This window comes from Clarias gariepinus, chromosome 27 (assembly GCF_024256425.1).
Source record: "Clarias gariepinus isolate MV-2021 ecotype Netherlands chromosome 27, CGAR_prim_01v2, whole genome shotgun sequence".
Taxonomy (NCBI): domain Eukaryota; kingdom Metazoa; phylum Chordata; class Actinopteri; order Siluriformes; family Clariidae; genus Clarias; species Clarias gariepinus.
Genome location: NC_071126.1, coordinates 23,592,081 through 23,611,477, shown reverse-complemented (window position 1 = coordinate 23,611,477; position 19,397 = coordinate 23,592,081). Strand labels below are relative to the sequence as shown.

The 19,397-nt window shown below is 43.0% G+C and overlaps 2 protein-coding genes across 2 annotated transcripts in view; one reads left to right on the top strand and one right to left on the bottom strand.

Annotated features, from left to right (window-relative positions):
* Window positions 1-19,397, top strand: part of LOC128514775 (NACHT, LRR and PYD domains-containing protein 3-like) — a 38,134-nt gene that overhangs the window by 9,371 nt on the left and 9,366 nt on the right. The window contains exon 5 of the mRNA XM_053488628.1: window positions 3,982-5,755. Within this exon, the coding sequence (XP_053344603.1) occupies window positions 3,982-5,755 (1,774 nt within the window). The remainder of the gene's footprint in view (window positions 1-3,981; window positions 5,756-19,397) is intronic.
* Window positions 1-19,397, bottom strand: part of LOC128514933 (myb-related transcription factor, partner of profilin-like) — an 85,012-nt gene that overhangs the window by 58,467 nt on the left and 7,148 nt on the right.

The window sequence follows — 19,397 nt, the reverse complement described above, 5'->3', positions numbered from 1 at the left end:
TGTGATAATTTCATTAACTATAACTGCTTTAGATGCGAGAAATCTAATATTTAACAGTCCTAGCTTCAGATCAGAGGTGCCGGCTGCGCATTCAGTCTGATCCAAGTTTGTGGTCTTTATGTTAATTAAATTACTAAAACAGACTTTCTGAGTCTTTCTAAATTTGATTTTAGCTCGGGGAACAGACACAGTCTCAATAGAGTGAACCCTGAGTGACGACTCTATGCAGCTAGCAGACGGTTGGTTTAACCTGTCTGTCTGCTCCCTGGCCAGAAACCAGTACTTTTACACTTTTACTTGAGTAAAAAGCTTGAGTTGATACTTCAACTTCTAAAGAAGTCTTTTTAAACCCTAGTATTTATACTTCTACTCAAGTAATGAATGTAAATACTTTTGACACCACTGGAAACTAGTAAAGGAGGAGGCTAATAATGCACTGCACACATTCTCTGTAGCATTTTTCCCACAACATTTATTTCCAAACAATGCTGCATTCATTTTTAGAAAAATCTTGTGTAGCCAAGCCACTAGGATGCGATGTTGAACCTATAATGGTAGACAGGACTCTTTTTAAATGCGCACTTCCGATTAACAGCATTTCAATTGTTTGGCATGCATGTGGTTGTCTGTCGCTGGAAGAACAATTGCGGTTGATTTTTAGATGTGCGTTTTAGACGTTTTCATGCTGGTTATTCTAAATTAAATACGTTGTGCATACTGAATGATCAACACTGCAGATTGCACGCAACTGAGATGTTTTGAGACTCTTGTATTATTTGGCTTGGTATAGTGTGCTGCATGTGGGGCTTGACGATTTGTGGAAGTGTATTGTGATGATTATAGCCCCTTTATGGTGTATGTGTATGGTCAGCATTTTAAAGAATTTGTTTCCGTCCCGCTTAAGTTGATTACTGTTTTTCCCACCTTAATTTCTTTTCTTTTGTATTTTGTTTTGTGAATATTATATTTTTGAGTGTTGCCCAGGACTTGTCTTTTGTATTTGTATTTTGGTTCTTTTTGTGCCCTAGCAAGGCTTTGACGTATAGGCCTGCTCAGTGTGATTACAGGAGAGGGTAGTCTCACTTCCACATGCATAAGTGTGGGGTGTTAAGAGTGTTTGAATTTTCTCTTTTTCATATGAGTTAGTGTGCCGTGTAATAAGATTTTCAATTTTCAAACTGAGGTAGGATATTTGGGTCACGTGATATCAGCGGCCGGGTGCGGAATGGAGCCGTCCTAATTCGATAAGAGAGTTAAGGTCATTTCTTGGTTTTGCATTATATTATCGTGAGTTTGTGGAGGGGTTTGCGGGATTGGCGGCTCTCTTGCATAAATTAGATGGGTTCTACAGGGCACCCGAAAGCGGGCTGTATCCTCTGGGCAGAGTTTTTTTTTAACAGCATTGGAATGAACTTGTGAAAAGTCTTTTAGTGACTTAAAAGAACGGCTTATCCAGGCTCTCGTTTTGGGATATGCTGATTTCACTCATCCTTTTATCCTAGAGACTGATGCCAGTAAGCTAGGTCTGGGCGCAGTACTATCTCAAGAACGGGGGGGGGGGGGGGGGGGTTTCGGAGACCTATTGCTTTTGCTAGTTGAGGACTTCGGCTAAGTGAGAGAAATATGACTAATTATAGTGCAATGTAGCTGGAGCTTTTGGCCCTTAAATGGGCAATGACCGAAAGGTTTAGAGAATTCAATTTAATTCAATTCAATTTTATTTGTATAGCACTTTTAGCAATTTTCATTATGAATAGAAGAATATCTCCTTGGTCATAAGGTGAATGTTTATACTGATAACATTCCATTGCGTTATCTTGAGTCAGCAAAATTGGGGGCGGTTGAGCAACCCTGGGTTTCTTAACTTGCTTTATTTGATTATGAGATCAAGTACCGGCCAGGTACAGCAAATTGCAATGCAGATGCGCTTTCAAGGCTCCCTTTACAGTCTACAGATCAGTCTGCTCATGTGTCATCATGTATTGCTGTCCCTTTATATTTTTCTATGCAGGAGAGACCACCTGGACTGGGCCCCCAGGTGGTGGAAGCATTAATGGTGGATGCTGTCCTGGCTCGAAACAAGGCTGACCTGAGAGCATTGCAGGCTGCAGATGCGTATATCGAGGTATTCTTGCAATTTTGGGTACCGGAGCGGCGTCCCACAGCTGCAGAGTTGAAGGGGATGTCAAGGGGGGTTTAACAGTTGGTAAGACAGTGGCCTTGGATGTGTGAGGTAGATGGGGTCCTGTATAGGGTCGTTCAGATTCCACCTTCTAGAGAGTTTGTGTGGCAGCTGTTATTGCCAGAAGTGCTCATAAGCCTTCATGACAATCACGGACAGCAAGGAGTAGAGCACACTACAGCTCTTATATGTCGAAGATGCTAATGGTCTAATATGTGACAAGATGTAAAGAAATGGTGCATGGAGTGTGAACGTTGCAGTGTGGCTAAGGCCTTACAACCCAAAGTGAGAACATTTTTGGGGAGTTTGTTAGTTAGCAGACCTCTGGAAATCATTGCAATCGATTTTATAGTCTTGAACAGAGCGACTAATGGGCAGGAAAACGTTCTAGTCGTGACAAATGTTTTTTCCAAATTTACTCAAGCTTATCCCACGCCTGACCAAAGAGCAAGTACAGTGGCTAAGATCTTAACAGAGAAGTGGTTTTATGTGTATGGGGCACAGTTTTGAGGGAGAATTGTTGAGGTGGTTGTGTGATCTGTATGGCGTTACAAAAAGTAGAACAACTCCACATCATCTTGAGGGGAATGGCCAATGCGAAAGATTTAATTGGGCATTAAGATCCGAAAGTCAAGGCAGAGAATTGGGAATGAGAGCACACAATAACCTGGCGAGGAGTAGTGTTTTGTAAGAGTGTTATATAGAGCGGAATGATGAAGGAGATGAGGAATAGGTGTGCTCGAGATGGTGAATGAGGCGGCAAAACGGAAGCAGTGGACTGGAGTGTGGAATGGAGTCATGCGTGATCATGGCTCGAAACATGGGTGTGACTTGGCGTACCGTGACAATATTTGAATTTAACTAATTTTCTAGGCAAACCCTTGAATTGCACATAGACTACTGATCGGAAAATTGGATTATTTTAGTGACTCGGTTCTTTGAATCTCGTTTATCAAAATGAACAAATCTTTTTTGAGTCTTTTAGTTCATTTAATTCTTTTAATCAGAAAGAAAATAAAATGTTACATTTTCGATAAACAGACCCCCAACACAAATTCTGGCTATAGTCCCAGTGATGAAAATATTACAATGCAGCTAAGGACATATTATAATAAACAAAATGAGTAGATCACCATTATATCATCTCGGCCGAGTTGGTCGTTCTTTTATCACGTGACTTCCATAGACACTATGCAGTGCATTACACAGGAAACAGAGTTGAGTGTTTTTTCTCATGAGTCTTCTTATCCGAGTCATTTGTTCTTTTGAATCTATTGCACTGCATAGTGTCTGTGAGAGTCACGTGACATCTGTGGCATTTTGCTGTGGGACAAAACTCCACATTCCAGGGTGGCCTTTTATTGAGGGCAGTATAAGGTACACCTGTGCACTACTCATGATGTCAGATCAGCATCTTGATGTGGCACACCTGTGAGGTGGGATGGATTATCTCAGCAAAGCAGACGTGCTCACTATCACACATTTAGACTGATTTGTGAACAATGTTTGAGAGAAATGGTAATAATGTGTATCTGGAATGAATTTTAGATCTTTAAGTCCATCTCATGAAAAATCGGAGCAGAAACAAAGGTGTTGCGTTTATATTTTTGTTGAGTGTATATTTATAGGTAAAGCTATAACTTTTCAGAACTTAAGTGAAATATCCAGGTGGAGTTTGCATATTGCAGACTAGTGATAAAATGATAATGTAACAAAATTGATAATGTTGAATGTTTATTTTGCTAAGACATCTGTTTTTTGTTTTTTTGTTGTTGTTTGTTTTTCCTTTATTTTCTTAGAGCTGTACCCAGTTGTTACTTGTCAGCAAATATTAAAATCCAAACTGAAAGAAAAATGCCAAAGAGTTCATGAAGGAATTTCACAGCCTGGAAGCTCAGCTCTTCTGAATGATATCTACACAGAGCTCTACATCACAGAGGGCTGGAGTGGAGACGTCTGTAATGAACATGAGGTGAGACAGATTGAGACAGCATCCAGGAGAGCAGCAACACAGGAGAAACCCATCAAATGTAATGATCTCTTTAAAGACAAGTCCATCAGATGTGTGCTGACTAAAGGAGTTGCTGGAATTGGAAAAACAGTCTCTGTGCAGAAGTTCATTCTGGACTGGGCTGAAAGAAAAGCAAATCAGGACATCACCTTTATGTTTCCACTTCCATTTAGAGAGCTGAATCTGATGAAGCAGGAAAATCTCAGTCTGATGGACCTTCTTCATCATCTTTTTCCAGAAATTAAAAACCTAGAGTTAATAGATTGTAATAGTCACAAAGTCCTGTTCATCTTTGATGGTCTGGATGAATGTCGACTTTGTCTAAATTTCCGGAACAAGAGAGTGTGTGATGTGACAGAGTCAGCCTCAGTGAATGTGCTGCTGACAAATCTCATCATGGGCAATCTGTGTCCTTCTTCTGTCCTCTGGATCACCTCTCGACCAGGAGCAGCCAATCAGATCCCTTCTGAGTGTGTAGACCAGGTAACAGAGGTACGAGGGTTCAGTGATCCTCAAAAAGAGGAGTACTTCAGGAAGAGGATCAGTAATGAGAATCTGGTCAATAAAATCATCTCACATGTGAAGTCTTCAAGAAGCCTCTACATCATGTGCCACATCCCAGTCTTTTGCTGGATCTCAGCCACTGTACTAGGGAGAATGTTGGGTGAAGCAGAGAGTGGAGAGATCCCCAAGACTCTGACTCAAATGTTCACACACTTCCTGATCTTTCAAGTCAAACACAAGGACAAAAAATACTATCAGAATTTTTACCCTGATCCTGAGAAGACCAGAGAGAGTCTCATGGCACTGGGAAAACTGGCTTTCCAACAGCTGGAGAAAGGAAACCTGATTTTCCATGAAGAAGACCTGAGAGAGTGTGGCATTGATGTCAGAGAAGCATCAGTGTACTCAGGAGTGTGTACGCAGATCTTCAGAGAGGAGTTTGCGCTTCACCTGGGGAAGGTGTTCAGCTTTGTGCATCTGAGTGTTCAGGAGTTTCTGGCTGCTTTATACGCATTACTTTCCTTTATCAGCAGAAATGTTATAGAACAACAATCCTCTGAATTGTCCAATATTTTAATCAAGTCAAACATGCCTGATTTCCTCAGGAGTGCAGTGGACAAGGCCTTACAGAGTGAAAATGGACATCTGGACCTGTTCCTTCGCTTCCTTCTGGGTCTCTCAGTGGAGTCCAATCAGACTCTGTTACGAGACTTAATGCCTCAGACAGAAAGCAGCTCTCACAGCAAACAGGAAATAGTTGAATACATCAAGGGGAAAATCATGAATAATCCATCTCCAGAGAAATCCATCAACCTATTTCACTGTCTGAATGAACTGAATGATAAATCTCTAATACAGGAAGTGCAAACTTATGTGAAAAGAGATTATTACTGTAGTCTCAGTGGAACAAGACTCTCTCCTGCTCAGTGGTCAGCTCTGGTGTTTGTATTACTGAACTCTGAACAGAGGTTGGATGAGTTTAATTTGCGTAAATATGACCCATCAGATGAATGTCTTCTGATGCTGTTACCGGTGGTTAGAGCCTCCAGAAAAGCTGAGTGAGTATATTATTTAGAAATGTTTTACTGAATGGGTTATTTTAATGTAACTCAGAACTGAACTTTCAGAGTTAATATTTTTAACAGTTACTCTAAGTATCTTTAAAATAATCTCTTAACTATGGACGCTGCCACAAAGTCATTTTTGTTTGATCTGTCTTAGAATATAATGCTCATTAAAAGATTCTTTAACCATACTTATACAGTTACAGATCTGAGTGACTAATGGTATACTGTAAGGAAGTTCAAATGTTAATGCAACACTTTGAATTGAGATTATCATTAATCAACAACAACAGACAATAGTGAGTATCCCTGCTACAAGCTATCCAGCAGACAATATTTGTGTTCATGTTTGTTGTATGTGCAAATAGATAAACCCTGTGCAATATCAGGCTGAGGTAGTTGTGGTTGTATTTGCAAACATAAGTAATGAACGAGTATTTACATGGGGCTAAAGCTTTGTGTAATTTCAGGAATGTAGAGGTATTTGGGTGTTTTAAGTTGAGGGATTAGTTTAAGTTGTTGTCTTTGACCAGAGCCCGAATGGCCTGTAGACAGAAGCTTCTTCTTGTTCTCTCTGTGTTAGACTTCAGGGAGAAGTAACATTTCTATATGTAGGAAAGAAAAGTGTTTAAGATAATAAAAAAATGTCCTTTACAATGTTCTGTAGATAGAGTGCAGATCAGCTGATTGTACCACTTTTTGAAGAGTTGTTGGGGGATGATAGTGTTGAATGCTGAGCTGAAATCTATGTACAGCATTCGAACGTATGTGTCCTTATTGTCCATGTGTGTGAGGGCAAGATGGAGCATAGTGGAGATGGCGTCGTCCGTTGAGCGGTTAGGACGGTACACAAATTGCAATGGGTCCAGTGAGGGGGGCAGCAGGGTCTTGATGTGTCTCATGGGCACGGGAACGATGGTGGTGGTCTTGGAGCATGTGGAAACGACGGCGCTGCTCAGAGAGATGTTGAAGATTGTGAATTCTCTGTGCGTGAGCGCGCTTCGCCTCTCTGATGGCGCAAGAAAGTTTGGCCCTTGCTCTTCTAAGGGCCACCTTGTCTCCCGCTTTGAAGTCTTGGGTCCTCAGAAGTGCTGGTCACTGATGATGTGTACTCCTCCGGTGAAGTTGCCATAAGTTGCAGCCTTCCTAAACATGTTCCAGTCAGTGTTCTCGAATGTATGCTGGAGTTCGCATAACAGAGATGTGGTCTGAGGAGCCGAGGTGGGGGCGGGGCTCTGCCCGATATGCGCCAGGGATGTTAATACAGTAGTTGATCAATTGGAATGGTTATTACCGTCGCGCTCACCGCCGCGTAAAAACGTCAGCGGCCAAAATAAATCAGTTGCATTTCAAAGTAATTCGTAAATCGGCCGCCAGGTGGCGCAAAGTGACATTTTCGCTCGTTGCCGTAAATACAACAGTGACCGTTATACAGCGTATCTCTGTATCGGTTTATTGTTATTTAAGTTCTGGATTATTTCAGGTACTTTAAACACATTGTCGGGTTGCTCATGTTGGCTCATATGAGATGTAGTTTACAAATGAACACCTGGTTGGGTTATTTTGACCCAACAACTGGTTTATTCATTATTCTTTCCTTTCTCCAAATATCAGCCTGCAGAATGTTTGAAATATTACTGTTTATTGTGTTACAGGTGTAGTTTTAAGAGTTGTTTAGGCAGGAATGCGTGTGTATACAGCTCAAAACCTCCATCAGTTATTAAAGATAGCGGCTATTTAGAAAACATGCCCAGTGATTTCTGAGCTTCAGGAAATCTCCCGGCGCTCTGCGCATAACACCGGGCCAACTTATGTCAGAAAGAATTTATAAACGGTTTCTAAACATGGGCTATTGTTTTTTTACTTATAATATTTGTTAATTTTATTTAAATCAGGTTTGGGCTCAGGACTTCGATTCGGCATCGTAATTCTCCTCTTTAATTTACTCCATAGTTTTAATCAGCGCTCAGCCGCATGCATGGAGTTTTCCAGAGCGCACCGGCAGAAATAGACTAATGATTATAAACACGTCGGGAAAACAGCAAGCAGACTGACTCTGACCATTAAAAAAAACTTTTGCGTTCATTTTCTGACGCGCTCAAGTTCACCAAAAACAATACAGAACAGCGCAGCTTACAACACTTACAAAATCACAACACTTACAAAATCACAACGTTTTTTCGTTATTGTGAGTGCGCTTAAATAAAAGTTGAGTCTTATGAAGGCATGTAGTCTTATATAGTTTTATTATATAGTTTTTGCACATTAATCTGACACAGTTTTTTCAGCCTGTCACGGCGTGCGCCCAAATCAATATCGCTCCTCGCTCACTAGTTAGGCGGCCTCTCCTTCAGACATGCGAAGCAGCGGGACCGCAGAATTACACATGACTGGTTCGTTGCTATCGTTGCCCGGGCTTGCACCCCGCGCTATAAAATACTCGGGGTTTGTTGGGTTAAAGTGGATTTTACCACGCGCTGTGTATGCAGCGCGCGTGCAACAACGCGGAAGTGCGGCATGCAAGCAGGGCAAATGGAACGTGCCCCAGGGACTTCAAAGGAGCGAGAGGTGGGAGGGGGGGCGTTACGGACATCCGCGGAGAGCAGAGTCAGCGCGAGCAGACGGATGGCCATTGCACTCACACCGCGTAGTAAAATCCACTGTAACCCAACAAACCCCAATCATCACCAGCCGTGCCTTATTCCGTCATGTCATGTGGGCATTATAAGCTTTGTATTGAAAACTTCTAACTAAAAAGAGGCAGCTGGCACGCCTAAAAATAGACGCAGGTTATTTTTTTAATAGCCTAAATAAAAACCCTCCGATTTAATTTCCTATAGTCTAACCAGCGCTCAGCCACACGCATAGTTTTCCCGAGCGCGAGGAATTTTTTTGTGCTAAATAATGTTTATGCAGTATAAGAATTCCTATTAATCCTGGGTTGTTCTTTTAGTGTCACTATAGTGCTTTACAATGCCAGACAACATTCAAATGCAAATTATTCACCCTCCCCAGGTGTGAATCGGCTGTTCTCACCTATACATTCAGAGGAACTGAAATGCACTTCTCCCCACTTTAAAAACCTCTTGAATCTGAGGCTCTTCTGGAGACTTTCAGTGATTTCAATTTGTGTAATTTTAATCTCCTGGATTCTAGATTCTAAAGTTGACATTGTTACCTTTTTTAATCATTGGAATGGAAGAACTTGTTATTTTCCTTATGATAGCATAAATTGCATTGTTTTTATTCAGTCTATACACAATAATATTCTTTGTTTTGTTTTTTTTAAACGGGTATGGGGGCTATCTTGGTTCAATAATCTCCGTGCCTGGCTTAGGTTTAGTATTCAGTGTGCATCTGTTATATTACAACTATCATAACACTCAAATACCTTTTATTGGGGGTTAAGTGACTGATGTGCCTAACATTTTTCAGCTGAGCCTTTGTTTCACTGAAAACGACCGCGACACCCCTCTCTCTCTCTCTCACACACACACACACACACACACACACAGAGCCAAATCATTAGCACGTCCCTCCCCCAAACAGCACAGACATTACTTTCTATCCATTTACTTACACCTGAACTGAGTTGTTTGAGTAACATGGGTCGAACCCGTTACAAATCATAACAGTCTACTGCATTTCATTCTTATAATAACGCAAAAACACAAGCGGGGCTGAAAGACCGACATCTGCTGACGCAGTAGAACGTCCTAACACTGTTTTAATTTTATGGTAATTTATTTCAGTTAATAAATCTACTATAAATTTAAAGAACACAAGAAATAAGATGACACAAATCCATACACGCTTTTTTTCTAATTACAAGTGATAAAATCAAAAGGCTCACTGTGTTAACATTTATTGTGCTTAAATTTGATCCTAATAAGATTTGATTTAATTTGAATTTTAGAACAGTGGCAGCTGGAACACCTAAAACAGATGCAGGATTATTTTTTTATAATCTAAATAAAAATGCTTTTTTAAACGTGGGCTATTGTTATTTACTTGCAATATTTGTTCATTTAATTTAAATGGGGTTTGGTCTCCGGAATGTTGAGCATCAGGATCCTCTTCTTTACTTTCCTACGTAGAATCAGCGCTTAATCGCACGCATTAAGTTTTGTAAATTCGTTTAATGTTTAATAGTAAATAATGACCCCCGTTGCGCTGTACCACCGCTCGGAAAACCTTATGAAATACAAGTTTAGGACAATTATTATGATCTGCCACGGCGTGCGCGTGTGATGGGTGTACGCCCAAATCTACTATAACTACTCCCTCACTCCGTAGGCTCCCTGAATAGGCAGCAAATGGACGCAGCCGCCTATTTGTGCCGGCTGCCGATAATTAACGTTAATATGATCTCGGGCTTGCTCCGCATTATAAAAGCAAGGCGCGGAGGTTTGTCTGAGGTCTGGGAAGTACGTGATGTAATGGAGAATATAAAAAAAGCATGTCAGTGGGGAGATGTGACGCGGCCCAGAGACTTTAAACAAGGACACTAGAATTCCGCCCTTTGATCTCCGCGCTGAGGACAGCGCGAGAAAGAGCTGCGCGAGCTCCCGCGGCATCTACACTCCCGCACCGTGCCCGCCCTCGCAGCCCCGCTGCCGAAGAGGAAAAGTGTGGTTAGGTTTTTGCGTCAGCGAGAACTCGCGCCGGCCATCGACAGCGGGAGAAGCGCCGTCACGAGGGAGCGTGCAGGAGCGCTGCCTCCGCGTGCTCAGTTCTGCCACTCCGTGCACCAACACTTAGCATCAGCTGTGTGCCCGCATGCCAGTGTGGCACAGCCCCCGGAACTGCACATGCACAACCGTTATCCCATTCTTTCCATTCTCCCTCCTTCAACACTTTCCTTCCCCATTTTACCTCCTCCTTCAACACTTTCCTTCCCCATTTTACCTAAATAAATTACCCTTTTCCCGTAAGACCTCGCCTTGTGTCCGTGCTTTATGGTGCCGCCCGTGCAACATGGGTCGAATCCGTTTACAGATCATAACAGTCTACTGCATTTCATTCTTATAATAACGCACAAACACAAGCGGGGCTGAATGACCAACATCAGCTGACGCAGTAGAACGTCCTGACAATGTTATAATTTTTATGGTCATTTATTTTAGTTAATAAATCTACTATAAATTTAAAGAACACAAGATATAAGACGACACAAAACCCTACACGCGTCTTTTCTAATTACACGTGATAAAATTTAAAGGCTCACTGTGTTAACATTTATTTGGTTTAAATTTGATCCTAATAAGATTTAATTTAATTTAAATTCTACATTTGTATCATCATTTTAGTTCTGTGATTATAAATTAGTTTAACTACAATGTTTTACTTGATTTTATCCGCTACTACCTGCAGTTCTAAAACTCTGTCTCATTAATCCAGCAGAGAATGAACTAAGGCATGAGGCGTCAGCCTGTAGTTATATAGCGCCACTCAACGGTAAAAGCCAGCAAACGCACAAAGCCAAACGGTACCGCCGAGCGCGGCGACGGTAGGACCTACATTCCGATTGATTAACCACTGTATTTAGCAGGTTTTCCCATCTTGTTGCAAAGTCCACATACTGATGGAATCTAGGAAGCACTGAGTTGAGATTTGCATGGTTGAAATCTCCAGCAACAATAAACAGTCCATCTGAGTGTGTATTTTGCAGTTTACTGATCTTTGCATAAAGTGCCGGTCCCAAGCCTGGATAAAATGGAAGGGTTGCGCCAGAAAGGGCATTCGGCATAAAACCTGTGCCAAGCGGACTGGGTATTCCACTGTGGCGACCCCTTGCCAGGAGCAGCTGAAAGACCACCACCACTGATCTTTTTATACAGTTCCCATAGCGCTTCCTTAGCGCTAGGTGGAATGTACACTCCGATAATGAAAACAGTGGTGAATTCCCGTGGTAAATAAAATGGTCTGCATTTAACTGTCACAAACTCAATAACTAGAGCAATAACTAGAAACTAGCACAGAGTTCTTGCACCATTTCGTGTTGATGTAAACACACAAGCCGCCACCGCGAGTCTTACCGCATAGAGCTACATTTCTGTCGGTGCGAAACGATGCTAGCCCGTCTAGCTGAATAGCGGCGTCCGGTACTCTGTTGCTAAGCCATGTCTCCATGAAAACAAAGACACAGCAGTCTCTAACCTCACGCTGTGTAGCCTGCTGGAGTCGGATGTAGTCCAGTTTATTGGCCCGGGGGCAGATATTGGATAAGATGATAGACGGGAGAGGCGGCCGGCTAGGGTTTGTTTTTAGCCTAGCACAGACTCCCGCCCACTTGCCGTGCTTCCGCTTCCTCGCACACCGCATCAGCAATGCAGAGACTTCAAGGCCTGGTTCACGCAGCAAGCCGAGGTCGCGTAGCTTTTCCCGCAGCTCATTGTGGATGCCTTTAACCTGGTTATTTAGGTATAAAAGTGTCTGGTGGTTGTATGTACATTTACATTGAGGCATTTGGCAGACTTATCCAGAGCGACTTACATTTTTATCTCATTATACATCTAAGCAGTTGAGGGTTAAGGGCCTTGCTCAAGGGCCCAACAGTGGCAACTTGGTGGTTGTGGGGTTTGAACCTGGGATCTTCCGAACCGTAGTCCAATGCCTAAACCACTGAGCTACCCCTGGCCTCGAGATGTACAGACACGAGTCGCAACAATATCCATACACAGAGTAAAATAAACGCGCTACACACAAAATGTAAACAACATAGCACCATTTTGGCTCCGGAGTGGCCGCTGCTACTGCCACGCTACCATCTTGGATCCAAGGTGGTGTGAGGCAGTTAGGAAGTTAGAAGTTAGGAAGTAGTCACACAGTCATATACCATACAGTAAATACAACAGGACATTAACCTAGGGTATTGGGGGGCAGTGGTAGCTCAAAAGGGTTAAGGCACTGAGTTACTGATCAGAAGATCGGCGGTACGATCCCCAGCTCCACCAAGTTGCCACTGTTGGGCCCTTGAGCAAGCAACCCTAACTGCTCCAGGGGCACCGTATCATGGCTGACCCTGCGCTCTGACCCCAGTTACGCTGGGATATGCGAAGAAGCAATTTCCCTTTGGGATTAATAAAGTTCTAATTATTATTATTATTCAGTGCTAAGAATGAGGGAATCTGCATAATGTCTGCCTACATTCTACGTTGCGAACAACTTGCCCGCCATCTTACAATTAACGTTACCACACTCTTGTTAATGTGACCGAGCATTCATGCCGGGTTCGCTTAAACACTTTGTAATATAAAAAAAACAAGAGCACACAAAATCCTTTTTAACTGTTTATTCTCCACCATTCACCAAAACTGAACTTAACACTCACGAAGTGCGCATGCCCCTTGCCCTTTTACGGCAAGCCCAGAGGGGAAAAATGCATCACACACATATGCACATCACGAGCGCCCGTGCATTTAACATTAACATATGACACTTACTACTGAGAAACGTCCTGCTCTAGTTGTGCTAGCAAAACAGTTTCTTGTCGATGTGCCACTTCAACCGTGATCCAGAGCCATCATTCAGTTATGGTCATGGGCGTTTCGTTTTCCGACACGCTGTAGCGGTAGACCAATCATAAAGGACTGTGCCATCTGACCAATCACAGCAGTGAGGGCTCATGGAAAGGAGGGGTTTAGTCAGACTGATTCTTCGAACTGCGAGACGAGACGTTTACATAATTAAATAAATTAAATAATTTTAAATAATTTTTTAGATTAGATTAGATTCAACTTTATTGTCATTGCACATAGTTACAAGGCAACAAAATGCAGTTAGCATCTAACCAGAAATATAAGTTAGCAGTGGGGTATAAACATATATACAGATCTATATATACAATACAAAAATAAATAAAAATAAAGGCTATGTATGAATTGGCTTTACAGAAGAATATACAGGATGTATATATTTAAATGAATATACAGTGTAAAGTGAGCGGAGATGGATGAATTAATTGACTGAATAAGTGTAGATATACAGATATGTCTAAATATAAGTATATGGGATAAGGATATACAGAAACTATATATGGTTGAATTTACAGAAAGTGCAATAGTATGAAAATATATACGAATAAATATGAATTACTTAACAGCTGGAAGGGAATGCAGAGAGTATATCTATACACACATATATACATATATCAATACACATATATTAGTGTACTGTCTATGTGCAGATTATACAAGTGAATTTACACGGAATATTTACAGAAATATTATACGGGGATGTTGGGATATCAGTGATGATGCCGTGCATGTAAAGGGGTTAGGTGGATGGTGAAGTGTTCAATAAGGTAATCACTGTGGGGTAAAAACTGTTTCTCATCCTGCTGCTCTTGGCTTTTAGGCATCTAAACCTTTTTCCAGAGGGAAGGAGAGAAAACAGTTCATGTGCAGGGTGAGAGGTGTCTTTCACAATGCTACAGGCCCTAAGCAGACACCTTTTCTTGTACACCTCCTCAATGCCATGAAGAGGGGTACCAATGATGCGCTGGGCGGTTTTCACCACCCTTTGGATGGATTTACGGTCCGAAACAGAGCAGTTACCGTACCAGACTGTAATGCAGCTGGTTAGGATGCTCTCTACTGCACAACGATAGAAATTGTTTATTATGTCCTTAGAAAGGTGATTCTTCCTCAGTAGTCTCAGGAAGAAGAAACGCTGGGAAGCTTTCTTGAGAAGACTGGAGGTATTAGTGAACCAGGTTAAGTCCTCAGAAATGTGTATCCCCAGGAACTTTAGGGTGGTAACACGTTCGACCATTGTCCCATTGATGTAGACAGGGGTGTGTGTATTACCTCTTCTTCTGAAGTCCACAATGAGCTCCTTGGTCTTACTGGTGTTCAGGAGCAGGTGATTGTCAGCACACCACTCGGCCAAGTGCATTACCTCTGCCCTGTAGTTGGTCTCGTCGTTGTCATTGATGAGGCCAATCACTGTTGTGTCATCAGCAAACTTAATTATGGTATTGGAACCATACATAGGACTGCAGTCATGCGTGTACAGTGAAAACAGGAAGGGGCTCAGTACACAGCCTTGTGGAACGCCGGTGTTTAGAATGATGGTTGAGGAGAGAATGTTATTGGATTTAACATTCTATGGTCTGTTGGTCAGAAAATCCAGTATCCAGCTGCATAGAGAGGTGTTGATTGCGAGATCAGCGAGCTTCGTAATCAGCCTGGAGGGGATGACTGTATTGAACACGTAGTGTTAGGGAGACAGCATCTTCAATGCTCCTATTTTCACGGTAGGAGAACTGATGAGGGTCTAGTGTGGGTGGAAGGCTTTTCTTGAGGTGAGCTAGGACTAATCGCTCGAAGCACTTCATGGGTATGGGTGTGAGTGCAATTGGTCTGTAATCATTAAGGCACATGGGTTTGGAGTGTTTAGGCACAGGTACGATAGAGGTGGATTTAAGGCAAGTCGGCACTGTTGCTTGGGATAAGGACAGATTAAAGATGTCCGTCATGACCTCAGACAGCTGTTCAGCACAGGTTCTGAGCACACGTCCAGGTATTCCATCAGGGCCAGCAGCTTTACGTTTATTTATCCTGCTGAAGGCAGCAAAGACTTCTGCGGTGGAAAGTGAGAGAGGCTGAAAGTTCACAGGTGGTATAGACGTAGTGATTGTTCCTTGGTGACTCCGATCAAAACGAGCATAGAAATTAAGTTCGTTGAGGAAGGAGACTTCAGTGGATATGAGTGCAGAGTGGGTGGGTTTCTAGTCACTGATGGACTGTTTGCCCTGCCACATACGCCGAGGATCATAGTTTTTGAAATGATCTTCGATCCTCAACTTGTAGCTCCACTTGGGCTTATCAATACCCCTTTTCAGGTCAGCTCTAGATGCACTATAGGCTTGCGCATCTCCTGATCTAAAGGCAGCATTCCGGGCCTTGAGCAGGAGCCGAACTTCCCTGTTCATCCATGGCTTCTGATTGGGGTATGTTGTAATCTGTTTCACAGTTGTTACACTGTCAATGGTGGCTTTGATGTGGTCCAAAACAGAAGAAGTGTACAGATTAATGTCCGTGTGAGAGTCAGAAGTAGCTTGACAGGCAAACCTACTCCAGTCAGTGTGATGGAATTGGTCCTGAAGTATAGTGTCAGTTTCTCCAGTCCACACTCTGATGGATGTAACTGAGGGCTTCACACGTTTGATGAGCGAAGTGTATTTGGGGAGCAAGAACAATGAAAGGTGATCAGACTGTCCCAGGTGGGGTAGGGTTAAAGCTTTGTATGCCTCAGCTATGTTTGTATAGACATGATCCAGAGGTTTGCTTCCTCTTGTATGACAGTCTACATTTTGAAAAAAATTGGGGAGTACTGTTCTCAAGTTAGAGTGATTAAAATCCCCTGCAACAATGAAAGCAGCCTCAGGATAAGCAGTCTGTTGTTTGCTAATAGCTTCATGCAGTTCTTTCATAGCAGTCTTAGCATTAGCATCAGGTGGTATGTATGCAGCAGTTATAACTGTAGTTGTAAACTCCCTCGGTAGATAGAAGGGTCTGCATTTAATCGTTAGAAATTCCACATCAGCAGAACAGTGACTTCCAATGACCGTGCACTTAGTACACCAGGCTTTGTTTACATAAATTCATAAACCTCCACCTTTGGTCTTCCCGGAGCCCTCATTTGTCCTGTCCGCTCGTAGGATGAAGCGTCCAGTTAGTTCGGTTGCGCTGTTGGGAATGTCGCTGCTTAGCCATGTTTCCGTAAATATTAGAATGTTGCAGTCCGTTAATTTTTTGCTGTTGGCAATACAGAGTCGCAGTTTGTCCATCTTATTTACCAGAGACCTCACATTAGCAAGGAAAATGCTGGGTAAGGAAAGCCGGTGTGGTGTTAGCCTTAGCTTAGCACGGAGCCCTCCGCGCTTCCCCCGCCTTTGTTTACGGTCATTTCGCCGCCTGCGAGCACTTCCGCCTGGCCGGGGATAGCCCGTAACCTCCGATGGCTTGTAGATCTCAAGAGGAATGAGACGAAAGTCTACTATGCCACTGTTTATTTCTTGTAAATTGATGTCTAAAAGTTCCTGTTCCTCTACTACTATATGACGTTAGACAGAAAGCGTTTTGCGTAAATAAACTGAATATGATTAAGTAAATAACTACTAAACTGCAGTTTCTGGAGAGACGCCGAGCCTCGCGTTGCGCACGCGCCGCCATCTTGGTCTGTATCCCATTTAGGTATGTTACCCCATTTAGAAATGGGGTAAAATTAAATCTATTTTTGGAAAAAACTAAAGTGTTTTTTGACCTTGCATACATGTAACCATGTTTTAAGAGACTCATTAAGCAATATTAGCAACCTTTAAAATGGCATAATAGGGGCACTTTAACATAATTTTTCCTCCTGTTGTCCAAATGGCGTTAAGTCAGTCCAGTGTGTGAATGAAGACACGATGAAGTCTTTGACCAGTTTTTTAAAGCTTTTAATCACAACTGAGGTCAGGGCTACAAGGTAATGGTCATTGAGGCAGACCAGTGCTACCTGGTTGGTGCACGCTCTAAGGAGTTAACATAAGATGCCATCATGGTGTTTACTCTGCTGAAGGCTGTCCTCACATTGTACTCCAAGATGCTGACAGTGTTTCCCATACTGACAATCTTATTTTATGAGCACTGCTAGCACTATTAGTACTGCTGGCACCATTAGCGCGGTTAGCTGCAGCCTCATAGTGAGATTTAAAAAAAAATCACCTTTTCTGCAATATATGTGTCTGCATACTCATTTGTTTAGATATTGGTAAATTAGTCATTCTTAGTTTTTGCCACAGCCTTCTAGAGCCACATGTTTGGAGCTGGAACTCTAGTTATCTCTGTAGTGCTGCTTTGCCTCCTTTACTGCTCTGTGAATATTGTATGACATACCCTTATGTTCTTCTGTGTTTCTGAAAGAAAAAGCCCCATGTTATAGGCAGTGATATGTGATCTCTGAGTATTGTGGATGGCTTTGTCCTTTTTCAGCTTATGGTTGCTTTCCTGTCCCAAATAGAGCAGTTCCCTTTCAAAGGCTACACTCGATGCTGCGTGAAAACGCTATGGGAACATCTTTTCATGTTGCCGGTTGTAAAACATGTGTGTATCAAACACGCCAAATGTTGGCCTATATAACCTCGGTAGGGTGACATCATCTGATTAGACGCACCTGCAGGTTATAAATACAGGTGAACCGGAAACGGACCCCCTCCTTTCTCTCGCCCTCTCCCTCGATCCTGAACTCTCTCCTTTCACTTCATGAGCACACTCCGGTGCCTCTCGTGGGTGCGTTGAAGAGACTCACTCCCCTGCTTCTGTGGAAATGGAAGTAGCTTCCTCAGAACGCTCCTCTAAAGATGAGAGAGAATATGAGGAGCTGCTTGAGGTTATAACGCGTGCAGTCGAACGACTGCATATTGATTGGCCACAGGAGCAAGCTCACCCAAAACACTCAAAATTACACAACAGATTCCTGTCGAGTGGCCAGGAGATGGAGCCAAAACGCTGCTCTCTTCCATTCTTTGATGACCTCCACAATGAAATGTCTCGTTCTTGAAGGAATCCTTTTTTCTTTCCGTATTTTTGTTCCATCGACTTTGTTTTATTTGAATATCGTGGATGCAAAAGCATAAGGCTACACTGTGATGCCCCAGATAGAAGAGACGCTTGTGGGCTATCACTCTCCTGCGGCATCATCTTCATGAAAGAAACCAACACTTCCCTCCAAGCCGTTTAGAACTTCTTCTATCCTTGCAGGGAAAGCGTTTTAAGCAGCAGGTCAGGCCGGCGCTTCCTTGCACATCATGGCGGTTTTGCAGGCGTACCAGGCTGATCTGCAGAAAGATCTGAGCACGAGCAGCACGGTAAATCAAGCAGCATTCACTGAATTATGCGGGGCTACTAATTTATTCCTGCGTGCGACTAAACAGACAGACAGCCCGTGCTATCGGCCGTTCTATGGCTAAAAGACACCTATGGCTAAATCTAACAGGCATCAAGGATAAGGACAGAACTTTTCTCCTTGATGCTCCTGTTTCACCTTCCGGCCTATTCGGGGACGCTGTTAAAACCATCGCAACTAGGTTCTGAGAGGCTAGATTGTATGAACAGGCCTTTGGGAAATTTCTCCCACGTTGTGCTTAGGAGTCGAGGCCGTCGGCCACCCAGCCTGGACCAGATCTGATTCTCACCAGACGAGAGGCGCAGAAGGAAAGCGTCAGCAGTCGGGCATCCCCCCCCGTAAGGACTGGGGTACGGCTCGTCGCCCCTCACAGACAGCCTCCAAAAGATCAGATCGCCGCACTGACTTCTTCACTAAAAATAAGTCCTGATAGCCTACGCGCTCAGGACCCGGGGAGCGGCACTCAGCGCTCTTTCCCTTAAGAGTATTTCTGTGGTACCGGAAAGTGTGCATCTGTTGACAGAAGTTGCTGGGGAATGGGGCCATGGAACATGTTCCCCTACCAAACTGTGATTCAGGCTACTACAGTCAGTATTTCTTGGTTCCAAGAGGAACGGGGGGCTGCGTCCAATTTTTAGATTTCGCTGGCTGTCCCAAGTTAGACCAGAAAGTGACAATCACTTTCAGAGATCTTGACTCTTATGGCAGCTGTATCCACGGTGACACCTTTGGGCCTTCTGCA